General features: G+C 42.3%; 1 protein-coding gene across 1 annotated transcript in view; it reads right to left on the bottom strand.

Annotated features, from left to right (window-relative positions):
• The window catches only part of OTOP1 (otopetrin 1), a 31,907-nt gene that overhangs the window by 7,217 nt on the left and 7,241 nt on the right, over positions 1-17,449 (bottom strand). Inside the window, exons 2-5 of the mRNA XM_058546368.1 lie at positions 11,729-11,865; positions 7,737-7,795; positions 4,531-4,661; positions 525-1,453 (exon numbers count right to left, since the gene is read on the bottom strand). Of these exons, the coding sequence (XP_058402351.1) occupies positions 525-1,453; positions 4,531-4,661; positions 7,737-7,795; positions 11,729-11,865 (1,256 nt within the window). The remainder of the gene's footprint in view (positions 1-524; positions 1,454-4,530; positions 4,662-7,736; positions 7,796-11,728; positions 11,866-17,449) is intronic.

The following is a 17,449-nucleotide window of genomic DNA, read 5'->3' as shown; positions in this document are numbered from 1 at the left end:
TTGCCTGGATCCTCAATGACAGGGTTCAGCTGCCAGGCCAACCCCAAGCAGCCAACCTCCAGAATTCTTGTCTCTAAGACTGAAGATGCTGCTAGTCAAACTTTCTATTATTTGCAGCCAAAAGCACTCCTAATTGAGATTGGGCCTCACCTCAAGCGTTCCCTACTCATTGAACCCCTCCCTGGATCCCTGCTCCTACTACACCTTGCATGTACCATTGTCCCAGCACTTGCCGTACTCACTGTATTCTGTTTATTCCGTGTCTCCCTCCCCCACTAGACTGTGACTTTTTTGAGGCAAGATCCTGAGTCTGCTCGCCTTTAATCATCAGCTGCCCCCCAGCCGCTGGCACACAGCAGGCACTCAGTGAGTGGATTTGTAGACTATGAGCCTATGTTCTAGCCTCATTTTCAAGCCTTACACTTAAATTATTTGGACTACAAGCTGCCTCCATTCCTTATTTGAAAAAGGCAAGGAAAACAGATTAATTAACTTTTTAAAATAAATAACTTGATGCAGATTACCGAAATATTGCAGAGGAACAAAAAGGCTGCAATATTCTTCAAGACTCTCCTCTTGGCATTGCCCTGCAAGAAACAGGGGCGGCAGGCTGAGCCCGGGGCCCCTTCCCGGCGCCTCTCCTCTTCCTCTTTGCCACAGCCTTCTCGTAGACTCATGTTTCTGACGACTGCATGTGACATCTCACTGCCCTGGGGAGCCACGGCCCCGGCCACAGCTCCGCTCTCGAGGCAGGAGGAAGCATGGTATGCGGCATTGCCATTGCAGACTGTGACCACCCGCAGGGTTCTGATGTCCTCGGAGAGCTTCTCGGGCTCTCGGTGGGTGGACTCGATGATGAAGAGGTTCTGGATGTATTTCTCCACGATCACCAGGATGGAGTAGGCCAGGTTGTACCAGGTATACGGGGGGCAGGACTCGGCACAGAGCACGGCCAAGATTGAGCCCCAGGAGATGAGCCAGGAGCCGAAGGCAGTGCCCACCAAGAGGTCCACGTCCACTTTGCGGGCCGGATTTTTGGACTCATCTAGTGATTTCTCATCTATCCTGTAAATCTGGATTCCAACCAGCCCTGCAGCCCCCATGAGCACCAGCAAGGTGATGGCGTACACGTAGAACATGATGAGTGCAGACTCACTCTTGGTTTTGGAACGCCCTATCTGAATCAGATACACCACCACAACCCCGATCGTGGCTGCCAGCACCGTCAGGCCCAGGACCGAGCCCACCATGACCCCGTGAAACTTGAAATGCATCTTCTGAGGCTGATGACTGTCAATTTTTCGTCCAATGTTTTTCCACAGGACATAGAGCATAGTGGAAGCCAGAATCTGATACTCGATGTTGAAAGGGTAGAGGTAGTAAATCCCCTGTGAGATGGCGGAGCAGAAAGCCAGGGGTGTGCAATTACATGGAGGTGTGTGGTCATCTAAATCTGGGGGAGAGAGGTACATCCATGAGAGGGTGATTAGCACATTCAGTGGGGAAGCAGAGAAGAACTGAGAAATATTTCACTGTGGATTCATGCTTAGGTTTTCCCATTGAATTAAAAACTTTATTTCATGCCTTAGTGTCATGTTTAATATCATGGGTAAATTGACAACCAGGAATATCCCCCAAAGAGTACTAATTACATGAATCATACTTTATCCACACATTGGCATATTATACAGCCATTGTAATGGTATTGTAGAAATCTACTTATCGACATACAAAGATGTTCACATGATATTGTTGAACAAAAGCAGCTTGCCAAAAGGGATAGAGTATGACTCTCTTCTTGTAAATTATAGATACCTAGATGATAAATAGATATACAGATAGATAGACAGATACAGAAAAATATGGAAAGACATAAACTAAAATGTTAACAATGGTTATCTCTGGGAGGATAAATGGCAGGTGATTTTTCTTTTCTTTTTTTTCAGTAGAAGAAATTTTTATAGTGTCCTTTTTTCCCTACTTTACTGAGATATAATTGACATGTAACATTGTGTAAGTTTATGGTGTACAATGTGCTATTTTCTTCTAGATTCTGCTTCACTGTATTTTCTAAAATTTCTATGTGAATATGATTTACATAGGTGATTTTTTTAATTATTTAAAAAAAAATACTTAGTAACAGAAAATGCCCCTTCTTATCAGCAAAGATTTTCCTCTTGAGAATATCTGATGCTGGCAAGTGTGACATGGGACAGGCACCCTCAAACACCGATGGCAGGAGTGCAAGTTGGAATCACCTTCTGGAAGACCCTTGGCAATGGTATAAAGAACATTTCATAACAAGGAGGGAAAATGCTGTTAATAAACAATGAAATATGTAACGAAAGACTTAAAGATGATATAGATATAGTCTCTGACCTATAATTTCAGTCAATTTTAAGGAAGAAGTCAAAAATGTAATCAAAGCATTAGGTAAAATTGTGTGTGTGTGTGTGTGTGTGCGTGCACGCGAGACAGAAACACCTCAATGTGCAACAATGTAGAAATTAAGTGAATTTTGGTATGTCCACACAATGGAATAGTAGGCAGCCATTAAAAATTATAATTAAACTGTGTTTTAATGATAAAAGAAAATAATCATGTTACAATAACAATGGAAAAAAGTAAGGACAAATTATATATCCAGTATTGTTTTAAATGTATATCACAACCCAGTAATCTGTTGTGAAATCAATTTAGAGGGTAGCAATCAATATTTTTTTAACAGAATGGAATTGTAATGGAATACAACAGAACAGAATGAATGGAATTGAATACAATAGAAATTTGAGAATGTCTCTGATATAGTCAGATAATTATTTCATGACATATGTGTACACACATACAAGTATGTGTGCATTTGGGTTGCAATGTAAAATCTTTTCTTATTGTAGGTTGTAGTGAAGAAAAAATTGAATATATACAGCATGATTTCACCTATGAATAAATAAATAGAACACTACAAAGAAATAACAGCATCTATTATAATAGCACACTACAAGTGTTAACAGCATTTAACTGCACTTCTGGATAGGTATTATTGTGGATTTTTTTCTTTACACTTTGCCATGGTTTTAATTTATGATCTGCATATACTACTTATAAAATCAGATGGAAAAGCTCTGTGGTAGCACTAATTACCCTCACTTTTGCAGAACGCTGTGCAATTTTCAATTCATAAGGAGTTTCCCCACTACTTGTAACCCAGCACAGGACTATGTGAAAGACGGGAAGAAACCAAGAGGAAAGGTCAGATTAACAGAATGTTAGAACTGATGGAGTACTTTTTTTGTAAAATAATCTAATCCCATCTTTTCACAAAGGTCTCTGGAGCCAGATCAAATCCTGGCTCACTCATGTACTCGCTGTGTGACCTTAGGCTAGTTACTTAACTTCTCTGTGACTCCACGGCTTCATCCGTATACTGAGGTCAACGTTGTCTGCCTCAGAGTGTTGGGGAAAGATTAAGTGAGCCACATAAAGTGTCTGGGACAGTGCCAGGCACTCAGCAATCGCTTAACGAAGCTTTGCTTTTGTTATTGTTGTCATTGCTGTTACTGTTTTGATACTGAGGAAATGAAGCCCACAGAGAGAGAAGGGCCTTCCCAAGAGTGGGCTGCTAGTCACCAAGGGTGGTGACGAAACAACAGCGTGAGGCCTGAATTCATCATCCCCACCCCACTGGTGAGGAAACAGGTTTAAAGTTTCTCTCTGTGACTGGCCTGGCGTCATACAGCGAGCATAGACGTGTAGTGCATCAAGGCTGGAAGGAGTCTTTGAAAATACATAGTTCAGGTCCCCTTACTTTACGAATGAGAAAAGGAAGGCTCAGAGAGGTTGAATGGCTTCCAAAGGTCACACAGCTAGTTCATGATGGGAACAAGACCCAAACCTGAGACATCAGTTCCCAGCACATCGCACTTTCCTCTACCCCACATTCCTCTGAACCCCAATGTTCTAAAACAGAAGTGACAGGTTATAAATGCTAAAAAACTCTGGAAGATAGAATTAAAAAATAGAAAGATTAGCACTATAGGCTCTCAAATAGGAGCAAAGAGGAGTAAAGATGGGCCAAAATTATAAGCCCAGTAGAGTTAAATAAAAACTTCAAATGAACTAAAACCAATTAACCACAACCTACCATTAGACCTCTGTGGATTTTTTAAAGCTATACTGTAATAGAGGCTTAATCAAAAACACAGAAACAACCACCAATTATCCATAGTGTAAACAAAGACCTTCATTTCCATATCAAACTGGACCTTGAAAAATGATGATCAAAATGATAGGGTCTGACAAGTCTCCAAGTCATTGAAGAAACCTTTAATTATGCTCAGTACAGCCTTCTCTGGAGGCAGGATAGAGACAGGAGGTTTTGATAGATTTTCAACAACAGAGGATTGTCTGGCCAATGTTGAGCTGAGTGGACCCTGCAGTCTTTTGGAACCTGTCCCTCCATCTCTGAACATTCCGGTCTCTGCAGTTTCCGAGATGCTCCAGCACAGAGGCAGGGCAGCTCTTACCACTCACCTATAGATATGTTCCCAAAGCCCAGGGTGATGAGCCGCTCCTTGTGCTCGTTCAGTTGGTGCTTTGACTCATTCAGGACGCTGTTGGCCCACAGAAGCAGGTTGGTGAACACCGAGTGGATGACTCCAAACCTGAAAACACAAGGACTCAGCTCTTGAGTGGCCCTGGGAGGCTCCAAGCCCCATGGAGTGAGACAGACACACACACACAACCACATGCCTCCTTCTTAGCCATGGCTCTGGTTTCGTCTGGCAGCCCAGGCTCCAGGTGGGTCCTCTGTCTGGCTGGGAGGGGCAGTTCCATGGGACCTTCCAAAACCACGGTCTTGGCATTCTGCCTTAACCTTGAACCTGCCAGTAATTAACTCATTGTCTATGGGACAAAAAGAAACAGGGTCTTGGAAGCAGGGATACAGGGATGGAAATTTACTAAAAGCAGGCAATCAAGCCCACTATACCCCAAACTCTTTCTTCCAGAAGGGAAGAGAAGAGAACAATGAGTGAAAGATGAAAGGGCTGCACTGGAAATCTGGAGAGTTGGGTATGCCCTGACTGTTGGTTGGCCAGCCCAACGATCACCATCCACCTCCTCTGCCCTGCCACTTACCTCTGAAGACACGAGAACAAGCCAGAGACTTGCTGTCTGGCCTCCCTGGCAGCTAGGCATGGCCATTCTGGCCAGTGGGATGTGACGTGAAGTCTACCGAGCACTACTGAAAAGCTTTTGCTTTCTTGATGAAAGAGATAAGAATGAGAAAAGCCTGCTTACTGTCCCTCTCCCCTTTTTCTCCAGCCTTGAATGCAGATATGAAGGCTGGAGTTGTGGCAGCTATCTTGTGACCACGAAGCAACCGGCATGGGATGACACCCTAACCCACTGAGGATGACAGAGTGGAAATATAGAAAGATCCTGCTCTGTGATGACACTGTTGAGCTGCTGGAGTCTCAGATAGGCTCAGGAATTAGGCCACGGTCACAAATAGAGTAAGTAGCCGCACTGGGGTTGAAGAGTTAGTAAGTAGCAGGGGTGTTCCAGTCTGACCCCAGAGTCCTGCCCTTGCCTCTACGCCACACCACCTCCTAAGGAAGAAGAAAAGGGATGAAGTGGAAGGTGGACGCAGGACTCTGGGGAACAGAGGAGAGATCTGGGGCGAGTGTGGTTCCCATGGGGTCGCTGTCTGCTTCAAAACCTCCCAAGTCTCCCCACGCCTGCCAGTTGAAGATGCATTCACATTGGTGGCTTCCAAGTGCTTAACAATGGGCCCTGCATGTAGCAGGTGCAGCAAATACTGGTGACTTGAGAGAGACATTCCTTAAAGCTCTCTCTGTAACTGGCACGCTCAGCTGGAGAACAGAGGTCCAGAGGAAGCACACCCCCTCCCTGTCTAACCAGAGCATGCTCCTCTATGATCTGTCTACAGGAGAAAGGGTGCAGCTGGGTCCTCAACCCTGACCTTGCCTCTCCTCTGAGTTTTAACCCCAGCTGACCTCTGTAGGGCTCCCATCAGCAACTACAGGCAAAATCTTTCCTCACTTGAACCTGGCTTCCTTTTGCAGCTGTGTAATGTCCAGGCACAACTGGAGAAGAAAACAGCCTCCCAGGGGTGCGTGAGCCAGGTGCGTGCCCATCTGCTTGCCCCTGGCACTTGCCCAGTTGCTATAGATTGTGGCCAGCCTTCCCCGGGGCCTCTGGGAGGCATTGTACAGGCCTTTGACAAATGCAGACAATGCTGTTTGCCTCAGACTGGCTGGCTTTTCTTTTACTCATAACGCACACAGCTCTCCTTTCTTCTCCTCTTTCCCGGTCCAAACGGCATTGTCCATTCCCAGGCCCACGGAACTTGGGGAGGTAATGCCGATGCGGCCCGCGGCTGAAGACTGGGCTGCCATGCAAGCTCCCTGTGAGCTGGCAGCTTCCTGTTGGTTTGACCCGGAAACTGTCCTACAAACTAAGGGCAGATGTCATTTCCTCATGCCAGTCTGCCTTTCTCATGCTTGGATCTGATGACCCCAGACCACGGTAAAGCGAAGGCTTCCATGAGCCATTTCTGATCTCAAGTTATGTTTCCAGCTCTGCTTTCAGAGCTACTGTTCCTCTAAACCTCACCCTTGGGAAAAGAAAAGGACTCAAACCAGTAAGAGGAAATCTCAGATCAGAAAAAAAGGCCCTGTGTGCACTAAAAGCATAGGATAGTGGAATATTGGCTCAAAAGACCAGAAAAAAACAGTAAGTCCAGGCGTGGTAAGTTCCTAAGCCTTCAGGGCCTGGCAGGAAATGTCAATGAATGAAGCAGGTCAAGGGTGACATTAGGGAGTGGTGGGGACTGTAGCAAACTGAGGGGAGAGCCTCCATCTGGAAAGAACAACCCTGATTCAGTTCTAGCTCTTTGTTGCCACGCACATTTGGGATTGCCAAATCTTCTAATTTTTCTAGAGAAGTCTAAATCTAAAACCTAAAGGTGATAAGTAACTCAAAAATGTTCAACACTTTGCCCTACAAACCAAACAAGCTAAATCAAGTGATTTGCATATCTGGTTCAAGCCACTCACTGTCCAGTCTACGAAAGGGGCCCAGAGACAGGGAAAGACTTGTCTCCAATCACTCAACAAGCAAGGCCAAGGAAAGACCATGTCCCAGTCCCTCAGAGGTCCCCCGGATGAGAGATCCTGGTGGTAAATATTTGGGTGGCCCAGAGCAGCATGCATGTGTGCACAAAGGGATTTCTCACATGACAATAATACCTTGCATTTAGGTAATTCACCCCATTATCCTATAGATTCTTTCCCTTGATCCTCACAATCACCTCAAGAGAGAGGTGGATGGAGATAATAACAGACCCAACACTTATTGAGTACTTGCTGTGTGCCAGCACAAGCTTTACATCAATTACTTCATTCAGTCCTCAAAGGTTGGCTATGCTATTATCTCCATTTTACAGATGAGGAAAACTGAGGATCACAAAGGGAAAATGTCTAAGGTCGCAGAGTGGAAATGAAAATACACATCATCCCACTTCCAGGGCTGTCCTCAGGAAGAGGCCAGAGGCAGAAAGTCTCCTCTTTGGGCTACGAGTGAGGGCTCTGCTCGTCAGGATGGGGAGGAGAGTTGGTCTCATGTCTACAAGCCAAGTAAGATGGCCGTGATGAGTTTTGTTTTTCTAATGAACACCAAATTCAACGCGTAAAGCAATTACCCACGGTTTTTACCTTTCCAGTGTTTTGAAAGACTGAATGACATCCTTCGCATGCCCCCAAAGAAAATATACCTAGACAGAAAGAAAGGAGGAAAAGAAAGACGCATCAGTGCAAGACCATCATCATATCTGAGAAGCTACACAACTTAAGGAAGAGGTTGGGGAAAATGTTGGGGAAGCCAGTGACCTCCCTCTCCAAGAACAGTGAGTTGCTATCCTCATCTCAGGTGGCAGTGCCACTCCCCGGTGGGAACAGTGCTCCGGAGCACTGTGGTGAGAACCAGAGTGAGGCTCCAGGTCAGGAGGAAATGGTGCCGTGACTGATTGAGGATCTCTGCCATGGGACAGGGTTTAGGGGCAGCAGCCTGCCTGTCGTAATCCCTGTTAACATGTTTATATCACCCACATTAGGCTTCATCAGAGAAATATCCACTGAACAGTTACTACGCCAGTGGCCAGAAGCCAAATTCCGAGTGCTTTAAATAAAGAACAGAACTGACGCGGGCTGGTCTTTTATTTCACTCTGTTATATACGCCTCCCAGTCCCCTGGCCACTCATCCAGCTTGGAGGGTGTTGTGAGCAATTAAATAAGATAATCCATGTCAACCACCTAGAACAGCGCCTGGAGTGGGTACATTTCCAGTGACCATTCTCCACTGACAAATTACTCATTCGCTGGCATTGACTGAGCGCCTCCTAGGGACCAGGCATTATCTAAGCTCCTAAACTACTTTGGGCCTTATTTTAGACACAAACACATACAGTAGTCCCCCCACCCCATCCACGAGGAGTAGTTCCAAGATCCCCAGTGGATGCCTGAAACTGCAGATAGTACCGAACTCTATATATACTATGATTTCTCTATACATATACATCTATGGTAAAGCTTAATTTACAAATTAGGCACAGTAAGAGATGAACAACAATAACTAATAATAAAATAGAACAATTATGACAATATACTGTAATAAAAGTTACCGTAGATCTTAGCAACCTCAGCAGACGATTTTTTTCTGATTAAGTCGAGAACTTTCATATTTTCACTTAAAAGAAGCACTTCACGGCTTCTCTTTGGCATATCCGAATTGCCAGCATCACTCCTCTTGCACTTCAGGGCCATTATTAAGTAAAATAAGGCTTACTTCAACACAAGCACTGTGACACCGAGACAGTGGATCTGATAACCAAGACAGCTACTAACTGACTAACAGGCAGGTAGCGTCTACAGCGTGGATCCACTGGACAAACAGGTGATTCACATCCCAGGTGGGATGAAGCAGGATGGCACAAGATTTCATCACGCTACTCAGAATGGCATGTAATTTAAAACTTAGGAATTGTTTATTTCTGGAATTTTGTATTTAATATTTTCGGACCACAGTGGACAGTGGGTAACTGAAACCATGGAAAGCAAAACTGAGGATCAGGGGGACCACTGTATTGAGCACCTACTGTGTGCCAGACACTGCTGGGCACTTTATAAATTTGTTTCATTTCATCTTCATTTTGCAATTAAGTGCCATAAAAAGAAAATCAGACAGCACAAAAGAAAACACACTTACACATACTATCTCTTCCTCATTGTTTTACATAAGATTTACTGTCCTACTCTGGAAAACATTTTCAGGGCATATTCTTGAAACATCTGACAATTTAAAAAAACAGATAGCAGTGACTCCTGGTAAAGATGACATTCAACCCAATGATCAGGAAACAATTAAGTAAATTAGTATTTACCAATGAATTTTAAGTTAGCTACTTAATTGATGCTTTTATAAAGACTACATAGCAACACAGAAAAGTTTGTGTTACCAAGTAAGGGCTTGAAGCCAATACTACGGCACCCGCTTTTGAGAAACGAGAAGGCTTTATTGTGAGGTCGACCAGCAAGGAGACAGGAGGCAAGGCTCTCAAATCTGTCTCTCCGATCCGGGGTTTGGGGCAAAATTTAAGGAGTTAGAGGCTATTAAGCTACTAAGCTACAGCTGGGCCCACATAAGCTAAGTGGCTAATCTCGAATCAGTGCGTATATGGTCTACTTGGGCTGAAAGCCAGATTTTCCTTATTGAAGGAAGATTCTTGGTTCCAGCGTCATCCTGGGGTTATGGGTTCCCACCTGGCACATGCGCAGTGCTATCTCTGTTATTGAGCAAGTTTTGATTAAAATAACCTGTTTTATGGAGGTGAAATTAGTTTAAGCTGGTCAATGTTTTATGTGCTGTTTCATTGATAATTTTTGTGTGTGTGTGAGAAAGATCAGCCCTGAGCTAATATCCATGCTAATCCTCCTCTTTTTGCTGAGGAAGACCGGCTCTGAGCTAACATCTATTGCCAATCCTCCTCCCTTTTTTCCCCCCAAAGCCCCAGTAGGTAGTTGTATGTCATAGCTGCACATCCTTCTAGTTGCTGTATGTGGGACGCAGCCTCAGCATGGCGGGAGAAGCGGCGTGTCTGTGCGTGCCCGGGATCCGAACCCGGGCCACCAGGAGCGGAGCACGAGCACTTAACCGCTAAGCCACGGGGCCAGCCCTGATAATTTTTTTAAAGTGAAAAACTCAGAATAGAAAATTCTGCACCTTCTATGTTAAACTTTGACAAGAGTGTACACTTGAGTACAAGGAAGGGAAGAAACACATAAAAACAACAACAAGTGTTTCAGTTAATGGGCTTACAGATATATTTTTATTCTCTTTCCCAATTTTTCCCAATTTTTTCAGTAATGTTATACTGTATTTTAAAAATAAATATTTTTTTAATTACCATACAATCCAGTAACCCCAATTCTGGGTACATATCCAAAAAAAGTGTTGTCATTGTCTGTTTTTGTCAATGTGTCCCAGTCTGACTGACGCCTCCATAGGGCATAGACCACAGCTTCTCACCCTTGTGCTCCCAGTACCGAGAACAGTGTTTGCCCAGGTCAGCAGGAAGGAGGGAAGGAAGGAAGTTACTTCTTTCTGGTCTCACTAGGGCTTTCCACATTGTCACTGGTATCACTATAAGACTCTGTCATCGTGGGATTTGACTCCCCTGGAATAAATACCCAGTTAACTGTTGTATTACTTTCCTGGGGTTGCCATAACAAAGTGCCACAGACTAGGTGGCTTAAAACAACAGAAATTTATTTTCTCACAGTTCTAGAGGCCTGAAGTCCAAGTTATTTGTCCTCTCTGACCCCCAATTTTTTCCTTAGAAATGAACGTGATGATCCAATGCCTGTTCTTATGGAGTTGTTGGAAGCATTACACAAAGTGATAAATGAAAAGTACTTTGCATCTTTTACAGTTCTACAGAAATATTATTACTTTTATTATTAGAGTATCAAGGATCCCAATTCCAATAGCCATTACCAGGGATTTCTGCTAAGGTTGGAAGCTACACTAGACGCCCAACTAAGATTCTTTTCAAACATGAGATTTTCCTGATTCTAAGCTATATATTTAAATTATATATGCCAAATCCTCATTCCTTAGCCACTCCAAGTTGACCAATGCTGAGAAAGAACCTCTCATACATTTCTAAAAGAATTTATTCCACAAGTAGGCAAACAAAAAAAGTGTTTCAATGACCCAGAGGAGTGACTGTAATGGCACAGGGTTTCTTTTGGGGGTGATGGAAATGTTTTAAATTGATTGTGGTGATGGTTGCACAACCTTATGAATATACTAAACCACTGAACTGTATACTTTAAATGGGTGAATTGTATGGTATGTGAATTATATCCCAATAAAAGTATTATATTAAAATTACCCAAGCCTTTTCTGGTGGACTTTGGCTTGGCAGAATTTCCTGATTCTTCATCATTACAAGTTCTGCCTCATAGGAGTCCCACAAAGATAACCAAGGGGACACAGAGTCCCATTTTATAGCAGAGGCAGCTGAAGGACTGAGCCTCAGAGACGGACTCAAGCTTACCCCACTCTGCCCCCACGTGTCCTGTTTTATATACCCTGGAATAACTTAACAGGCACCAAGGCAATGTAAATAAACATCGTGTGGTTTACCTGCAGCAGAGTATGCACCGCATGTGTGACAGGGAAAACTCCTTCTGTGGCTGATAAACATTCAGAAAATCCAATGAAGTACCCAATTTTAAGGCATCCCAGGATGATGGTAATGACTGCAAACAATGTGATACTACCTAAATTTGGGGTGGGGGAAGAAACACACACATATAAGTGTTAATATGCACTGATGTCATTTCAAAGTCAATTATATTAAACCCTCACATATATGGCCAAATGATTTTTGACAGGGGTGCCAAGACCATTCAATGGTGGACGAACAGCTGTTTCAACAGATGGTGCTGGGAAACTGGATATTCGCATGCAAAAGAATGAAGATAGACCTTTACTTTATACTATATATAAAAATTAATTCAAAATCAATCAAAGACTTAAATGTAAAACCTAAAACTATAAAACTCTTAGAAGAAAACATAGGGGAAAATCTTTACAATGTTGTATTTGGCAATGATTTATCGGATATGACACCAAAAACACAAGCAACAAAGTAAAAATAGATAAACTGGACTACATCAAAATGAAAAACTTTTATGCATCAGAGGACACTATCAACCCACAGAATGGGAGAAAATATTTGCAAATCAAATATCTGATAAGGCATTAGTATCCAGAATCTATAAAGAACTACAAAATGAACAATAACAATAACAATAACAACAAAAACAATCCAATTAAAAAATGAGCAAAGGACTTGAACAGACATTTCTCTAAAGAAGATACACAAACGGATAATTAACATATGAAAAGATGCTCCACATCACTAATCATTAGGGAAATGCAAATGAAAAAAACCACAATGAGTCACCACCTCGCATCCATTAGGATGGCTGCTATCAAAAAAACCGAAGAGAGAGAGAGAGAAGGAGAAAGAGAAAGGGAGGAAGGGAGGAAGGGAAGAAGGGAGAAGAAGGGAAGAGGAGAAGAGAGGAATAGAAGAGGAAAGGAAGGAAGGAAGGAAGAGAGAGAGAGGGAGAGGGAGAAAGAAAGGAAGGGAGGGCGAGAGAGAGAGAGAAAGAGAGAGAGAGAAAGAGAGAAAGAAAGAAAGAGAGAGAGAGAGAAAGAAAGGAAGGAAGGAAGAAAGAAAGAGGAAAGAAAGAAAGGAAGGGAAAATAAATATTGGCAAGGATGTGGAGAAATCGAAACCCTTGTGTGCTGTTGATGGGAATGTAAAATGGTGTAGCCATGGTGGAAAATAGTATGGCAATTTCTCAAAAAATTAAAAATAGTATTTCCGCTTGATTTAGCAATTCCACTTCTGGGTATATACTCAAAAGGATCAAAAGCAGGGACACAAAGGGATATTTGTATACCCATGTTCCTGGCAGCATTATTAACAATAGCCAAAATGCGAAAGCAACCCAAGTGTCCGTTGATGGATGAATGGGTAAACAAAATGTAGTCTATCCGTACAATAGAATATTATTCAGCTTTAAAAAGGAAGGACATTCTGACACGTGCTACAACATGGATGAACCTTAACAACATTATGCCAAGTGAAAAAAGCCACTCATGAATAGACAAATACTGTATGATTCTACTTACATGAAGTTCCTTAGAGTAGTCAAATTTATAGAGACAGAAAGTAGAATGGTAGTTGCCAGGGGCTGGGGGGTGGGGGCAATGGGGAGTTGTTTAATGGGTACAGAGTTTTAGTTCACAAGATGAAAGAATTTTAGAGATTAATTACACAATGTGAATGTACTTAACAGTGCTGAACTGTATACTTAAAAATGATTACGTTGGTAAATTTTATGTTATGCATATTTTACCACAATTAAAAATAAATACATATATATATTAAATAAATTCTACTATTGGCCTGATAAGCTGAAACTAGAAGACAGTATTATGTCCTGTTTATCATAGTACCCACCCCATGCATATCCCAGGGTTTGACAAATGATACACATTCAAGAAAAGTGTGGCTGAATCAACAGAAAGACTCTAGAAGCTTTTCCCAAAAAAAGATCATCTAAGAATGTCACCACTCTGCTCAAAAATCTCGGTTCTCTAATCCTAAAATCCCTCTCTCTCAAGAATAAAGGTGAGGGGTATACAGGTATACAGGAACTCTCTGTACTATCTTTGTGACTCTTCTGTAAACCTAAAGCTTTTTTGAAATAGAAATTTTCCTTTAAAACAGTGATGGGGGGGCGGGATCTATGGCAGCATCATGGAAAGGGCCTGTGCTAGGTGAAGTGAAGAAAGGAAATATTCTTTGATGGTGTATCCAGCATAGTTTTGACCAAAAATTAAAAACAAACAAAAAATTTGCATAAGAAAAAAGACTAGAAAGGAATATACAAAATACATTAAAAAGAAACTTGTAACAAATGAAGAAATTAGGGAGAAAAACAGTGCTCGTGGAGACTTGACCAACATCAAATTTCCTAACCCCTCTTTTGGGCCAACACTGACCACCATTCACACATTCTCTCCCACCAACGGGAGGAAACTGGATCATGGGTGACACGCATCATGGCAAGAGAGAGAGAAGGGCATGAACCATAACAGTGAGCTATCACATTACAGCTCAGCCTGAGAAGCCTCCAGTGAAGAGTAATGCAATCGCCTGGCTCCTTTCCATTGCTCAAAGCCTTATAGAAACAGCTCTAAGTCAGATTTTTTTAATCCTGGAAAAACCCCAGTGAAGTCAGAAATTTTGTAAGAGTGGAGATTGAATCCCAGGCCTTTGAAACTGTTTGACAAATGCATGGTTCATTTTGATTACAAAGAGAACTAACAAGATGAGGCACGGCAGCCTGGTTGCGGTGACAAGAGCACAGGGTGTAGCTGTGGGCACCTGGGCACTAGTCCTGGCTGCGCCGCTGACGGAATGTGAGTTCAGACAAGTCACTTCTCAGCTCCTAGCCTCAGTTTTGCCATCTACAAAATGAGATTGGTCCACAGCAGTGGTTCTCAAACTTAAGCAAGCATCAGAATGACCTGGAGGGCTTCTTAAAACACAGATGGCTGGGCTCCACCCCAGAGTTCCTGATTCACTAGGTCTGGGGTGGGGCCCCCAAATTTGTATCTCTAACAAATTCCCAGGTGGGGCAGATGCTCTTGGTCTGGGACCCCACCTTGAGAACCACTGGTCTAGAACATCTCTGTCAGTGACATTTCAAGAGTTCTGTGATAAATACATCATATACCTTCTCACACTCTTGAAGTCCTTCCTTCCTTCCTTCCACCATCCATCCTTCCATTTACTTATACAACAAATATTTGGGGGACTCCTACTATATGTAAGGCATTTTGCCAGGGGCTCAAGGATAAACAAACAAGATTGCTGGAGAAACAAAAATACACACATATAATATTGCATAAATTGGGGTGTGCAAAATATAGAGGGATGAGCTGGCTCCAGACTTCTCATCCACAGCATGGAAACCAGAACCCAGCTGAAGAGTAGCTCGAGTCCACTGCAAGGGAAGGACTGCAGCTCAAGAACCCTATTCCCAGCCAAGATGTGGCCTGCCTGTCAGGGCAAAAGACAGAAAGATATTTGAAGATGTGCAAAATATAATTTGTTCAACAACCATTTGTTGAGCATCAACTATGATCCAGGCTCTGTTCCAGGCAGTGGAGATATAAAAAGGTCAACAAAACCAAGTCCATGCTCTTGGTGAGTTTAACATTATGGTGGGGAAGACAGAAAACAAACAAATAAATAATAAACATAGAAGAAATGTCAGGAAGTGCTAAGTGGATGAAGAAAAGCAAAGCAGGGAAGAGAACTGAGGTTGATGGTGGCTGGTCAGGAAAGGACTCGCTGAGAAGGCGACAGGTGAACAGACAACAGAGGATGGGAGAAAAATATCATCCACATAACTTGTCTCACAAAGGGCTTTAACCAACAACCAGAACTGAGAGAGACTTCTCAAAATTGGGGAAGATGAAGAGGAGAGGGAACAACAGTGAGCGATAACCTTTGTAAAAAATTGAAGGGGTGAATGAGTGTATAATGGAAGGAAGGAGGGAGGGAGTAGAGGGGAGGGAGCAAGGGTTGGTATAAAATGGATGGATGGATGGATGGGTGGATGGATGGATGGATGGATGGATGGGTGGATGGGTGGCTGGCTGGATGGATGGGTGGATGGATGAGTGGGTGAATAGTCTAGTGGACAGATAAATAGATTAACAGGAAAGAAAATAAGATAAGAGAAGTTAAATCCAAATGGATGAGGATAAACTGTCTGAAATGTGTAATCTACATGCTCTATGAAGACTTGTGATACAGGATAATGTTGGGGTTGATCTGAGTAGGGGAGCAGAGACAAAAAAAACTTTCAAAGGTCTCATGGTAAAGAGATGGGTACTAGGGGGAAAGGGGGCAAACAGAGGGAAGCAAATGTATCCTAAAGGGCTTATCTCATTGGAATAGAGAAGTGGGAGGATCGTGGAGCAGGAAGCACTGTGTCTTGCTGGGGGAAATGTTTGGTATTTTGTTTTCAGATAAGAATGGAGTAATATATAGCTGATTGTGAGAACGAGGAAAAGGAAGAGAGTCATTAATGGACTAGAAAAACACAATAAAATGTTCAAGTGCTTCAAAAAGCAAACGTGTGAAAAGGAAAATGAGGGGACAATATGTAAAATAAATCACTATAATCATCACAAAGAAAAACAGAAACAATAAAGTCAAGCATATAAATCATTACAGTAAATTAGAATGATCTAAATCTCCCATCAATTAGTAAACAAGGATGGGAATGTTGAATTAAAAACAAAATCCAGCTATGTGTTCTTTATATGAATCACACTATTAACAAAGCGATAATGGTGGAAAATAAAGGGGTAGAAAAAGATGAACCAGGCAATGCAACCAAAAAAGAAAGCAGGAATGGTGATATTAACATCATACCATGAGGAAATTAAGGATAAATGTAATAAAAATAGGATACAGAATACTTCTACCTTTATCACTACACATGAAAAAAGACATAATGTGTGAGGATGATGTAAGAGTCACATGTGTACCCAGATAAAATAGTTTTTGCTTTATATGTCTAATTACTACTAAAAAAAATAGAGTGGAAGGTTTCAGAACCAGACAGATCTAAAAGACAAAACATAAGTAAGGACACAGAAGAATTGAATCACACAGTCAATAAATTTGGTTTTATAATATCACCTTGCACACCTCAAAAAGAGAATATATAATTTTAGATGTCCATGGAAAAGTGACAAAAATCGATTATGCTATAAAAAGACAGCAGGTGTAGTGGTAGGAGCTGACTGCCTGGCTTCAAATCCTGTTTTCTATCACTTATTAGTTGACGACCTTGGGCAATTACTTAACTTCTCTGTGCCTCAGTTTCCTCATCTGTATAATGTGGATAATAATAATAAGATTGCCTATCTCATAGGGATGTAGAGGAGATTAAATGAGTCACTACATTAAAAGCACCCAGAACAGTGCCCCACACGTAGAAAATTCTATAAATAGGATGTTATTATCACCATTATCATCATCACTAAACCATAAAAAAAAATTTAAATTAGAAACTTTACCAGCCACTTTACTTGAGAATAATCCTAAAACATCTTGTGTTGGCAGAGGGGAGACCCATCCTCTGTGTTGGGCACCCAAATCTCTCCTAGGAGTCTAGAATCTTAAACTGTAGGCTCTTAGAGGTGGAAGGTCCCACAGAGTTAGTCTACATCTCCCATCTCATGCAAGGATGCTTCCCAGTG

This window comes from Diceros bicornis, chromosome 8 (genome assembly GCF_020826845.1).
Source record: "Diceros bicornis minor isolate mBicDic1 chromosome 8, mDicBic1.mat.cur, whole genome shotgun sequence".
Classification (NCBI taxonomy): Eukaryota; Metazoa; Chordata; class Mammalia; order Perissodactyla; family Rhinocerotidae; genus Diceros; species Diceros bicornis.
This window is presented reverse-complemented; position numbering and strand designations above follow the sequence as displayed.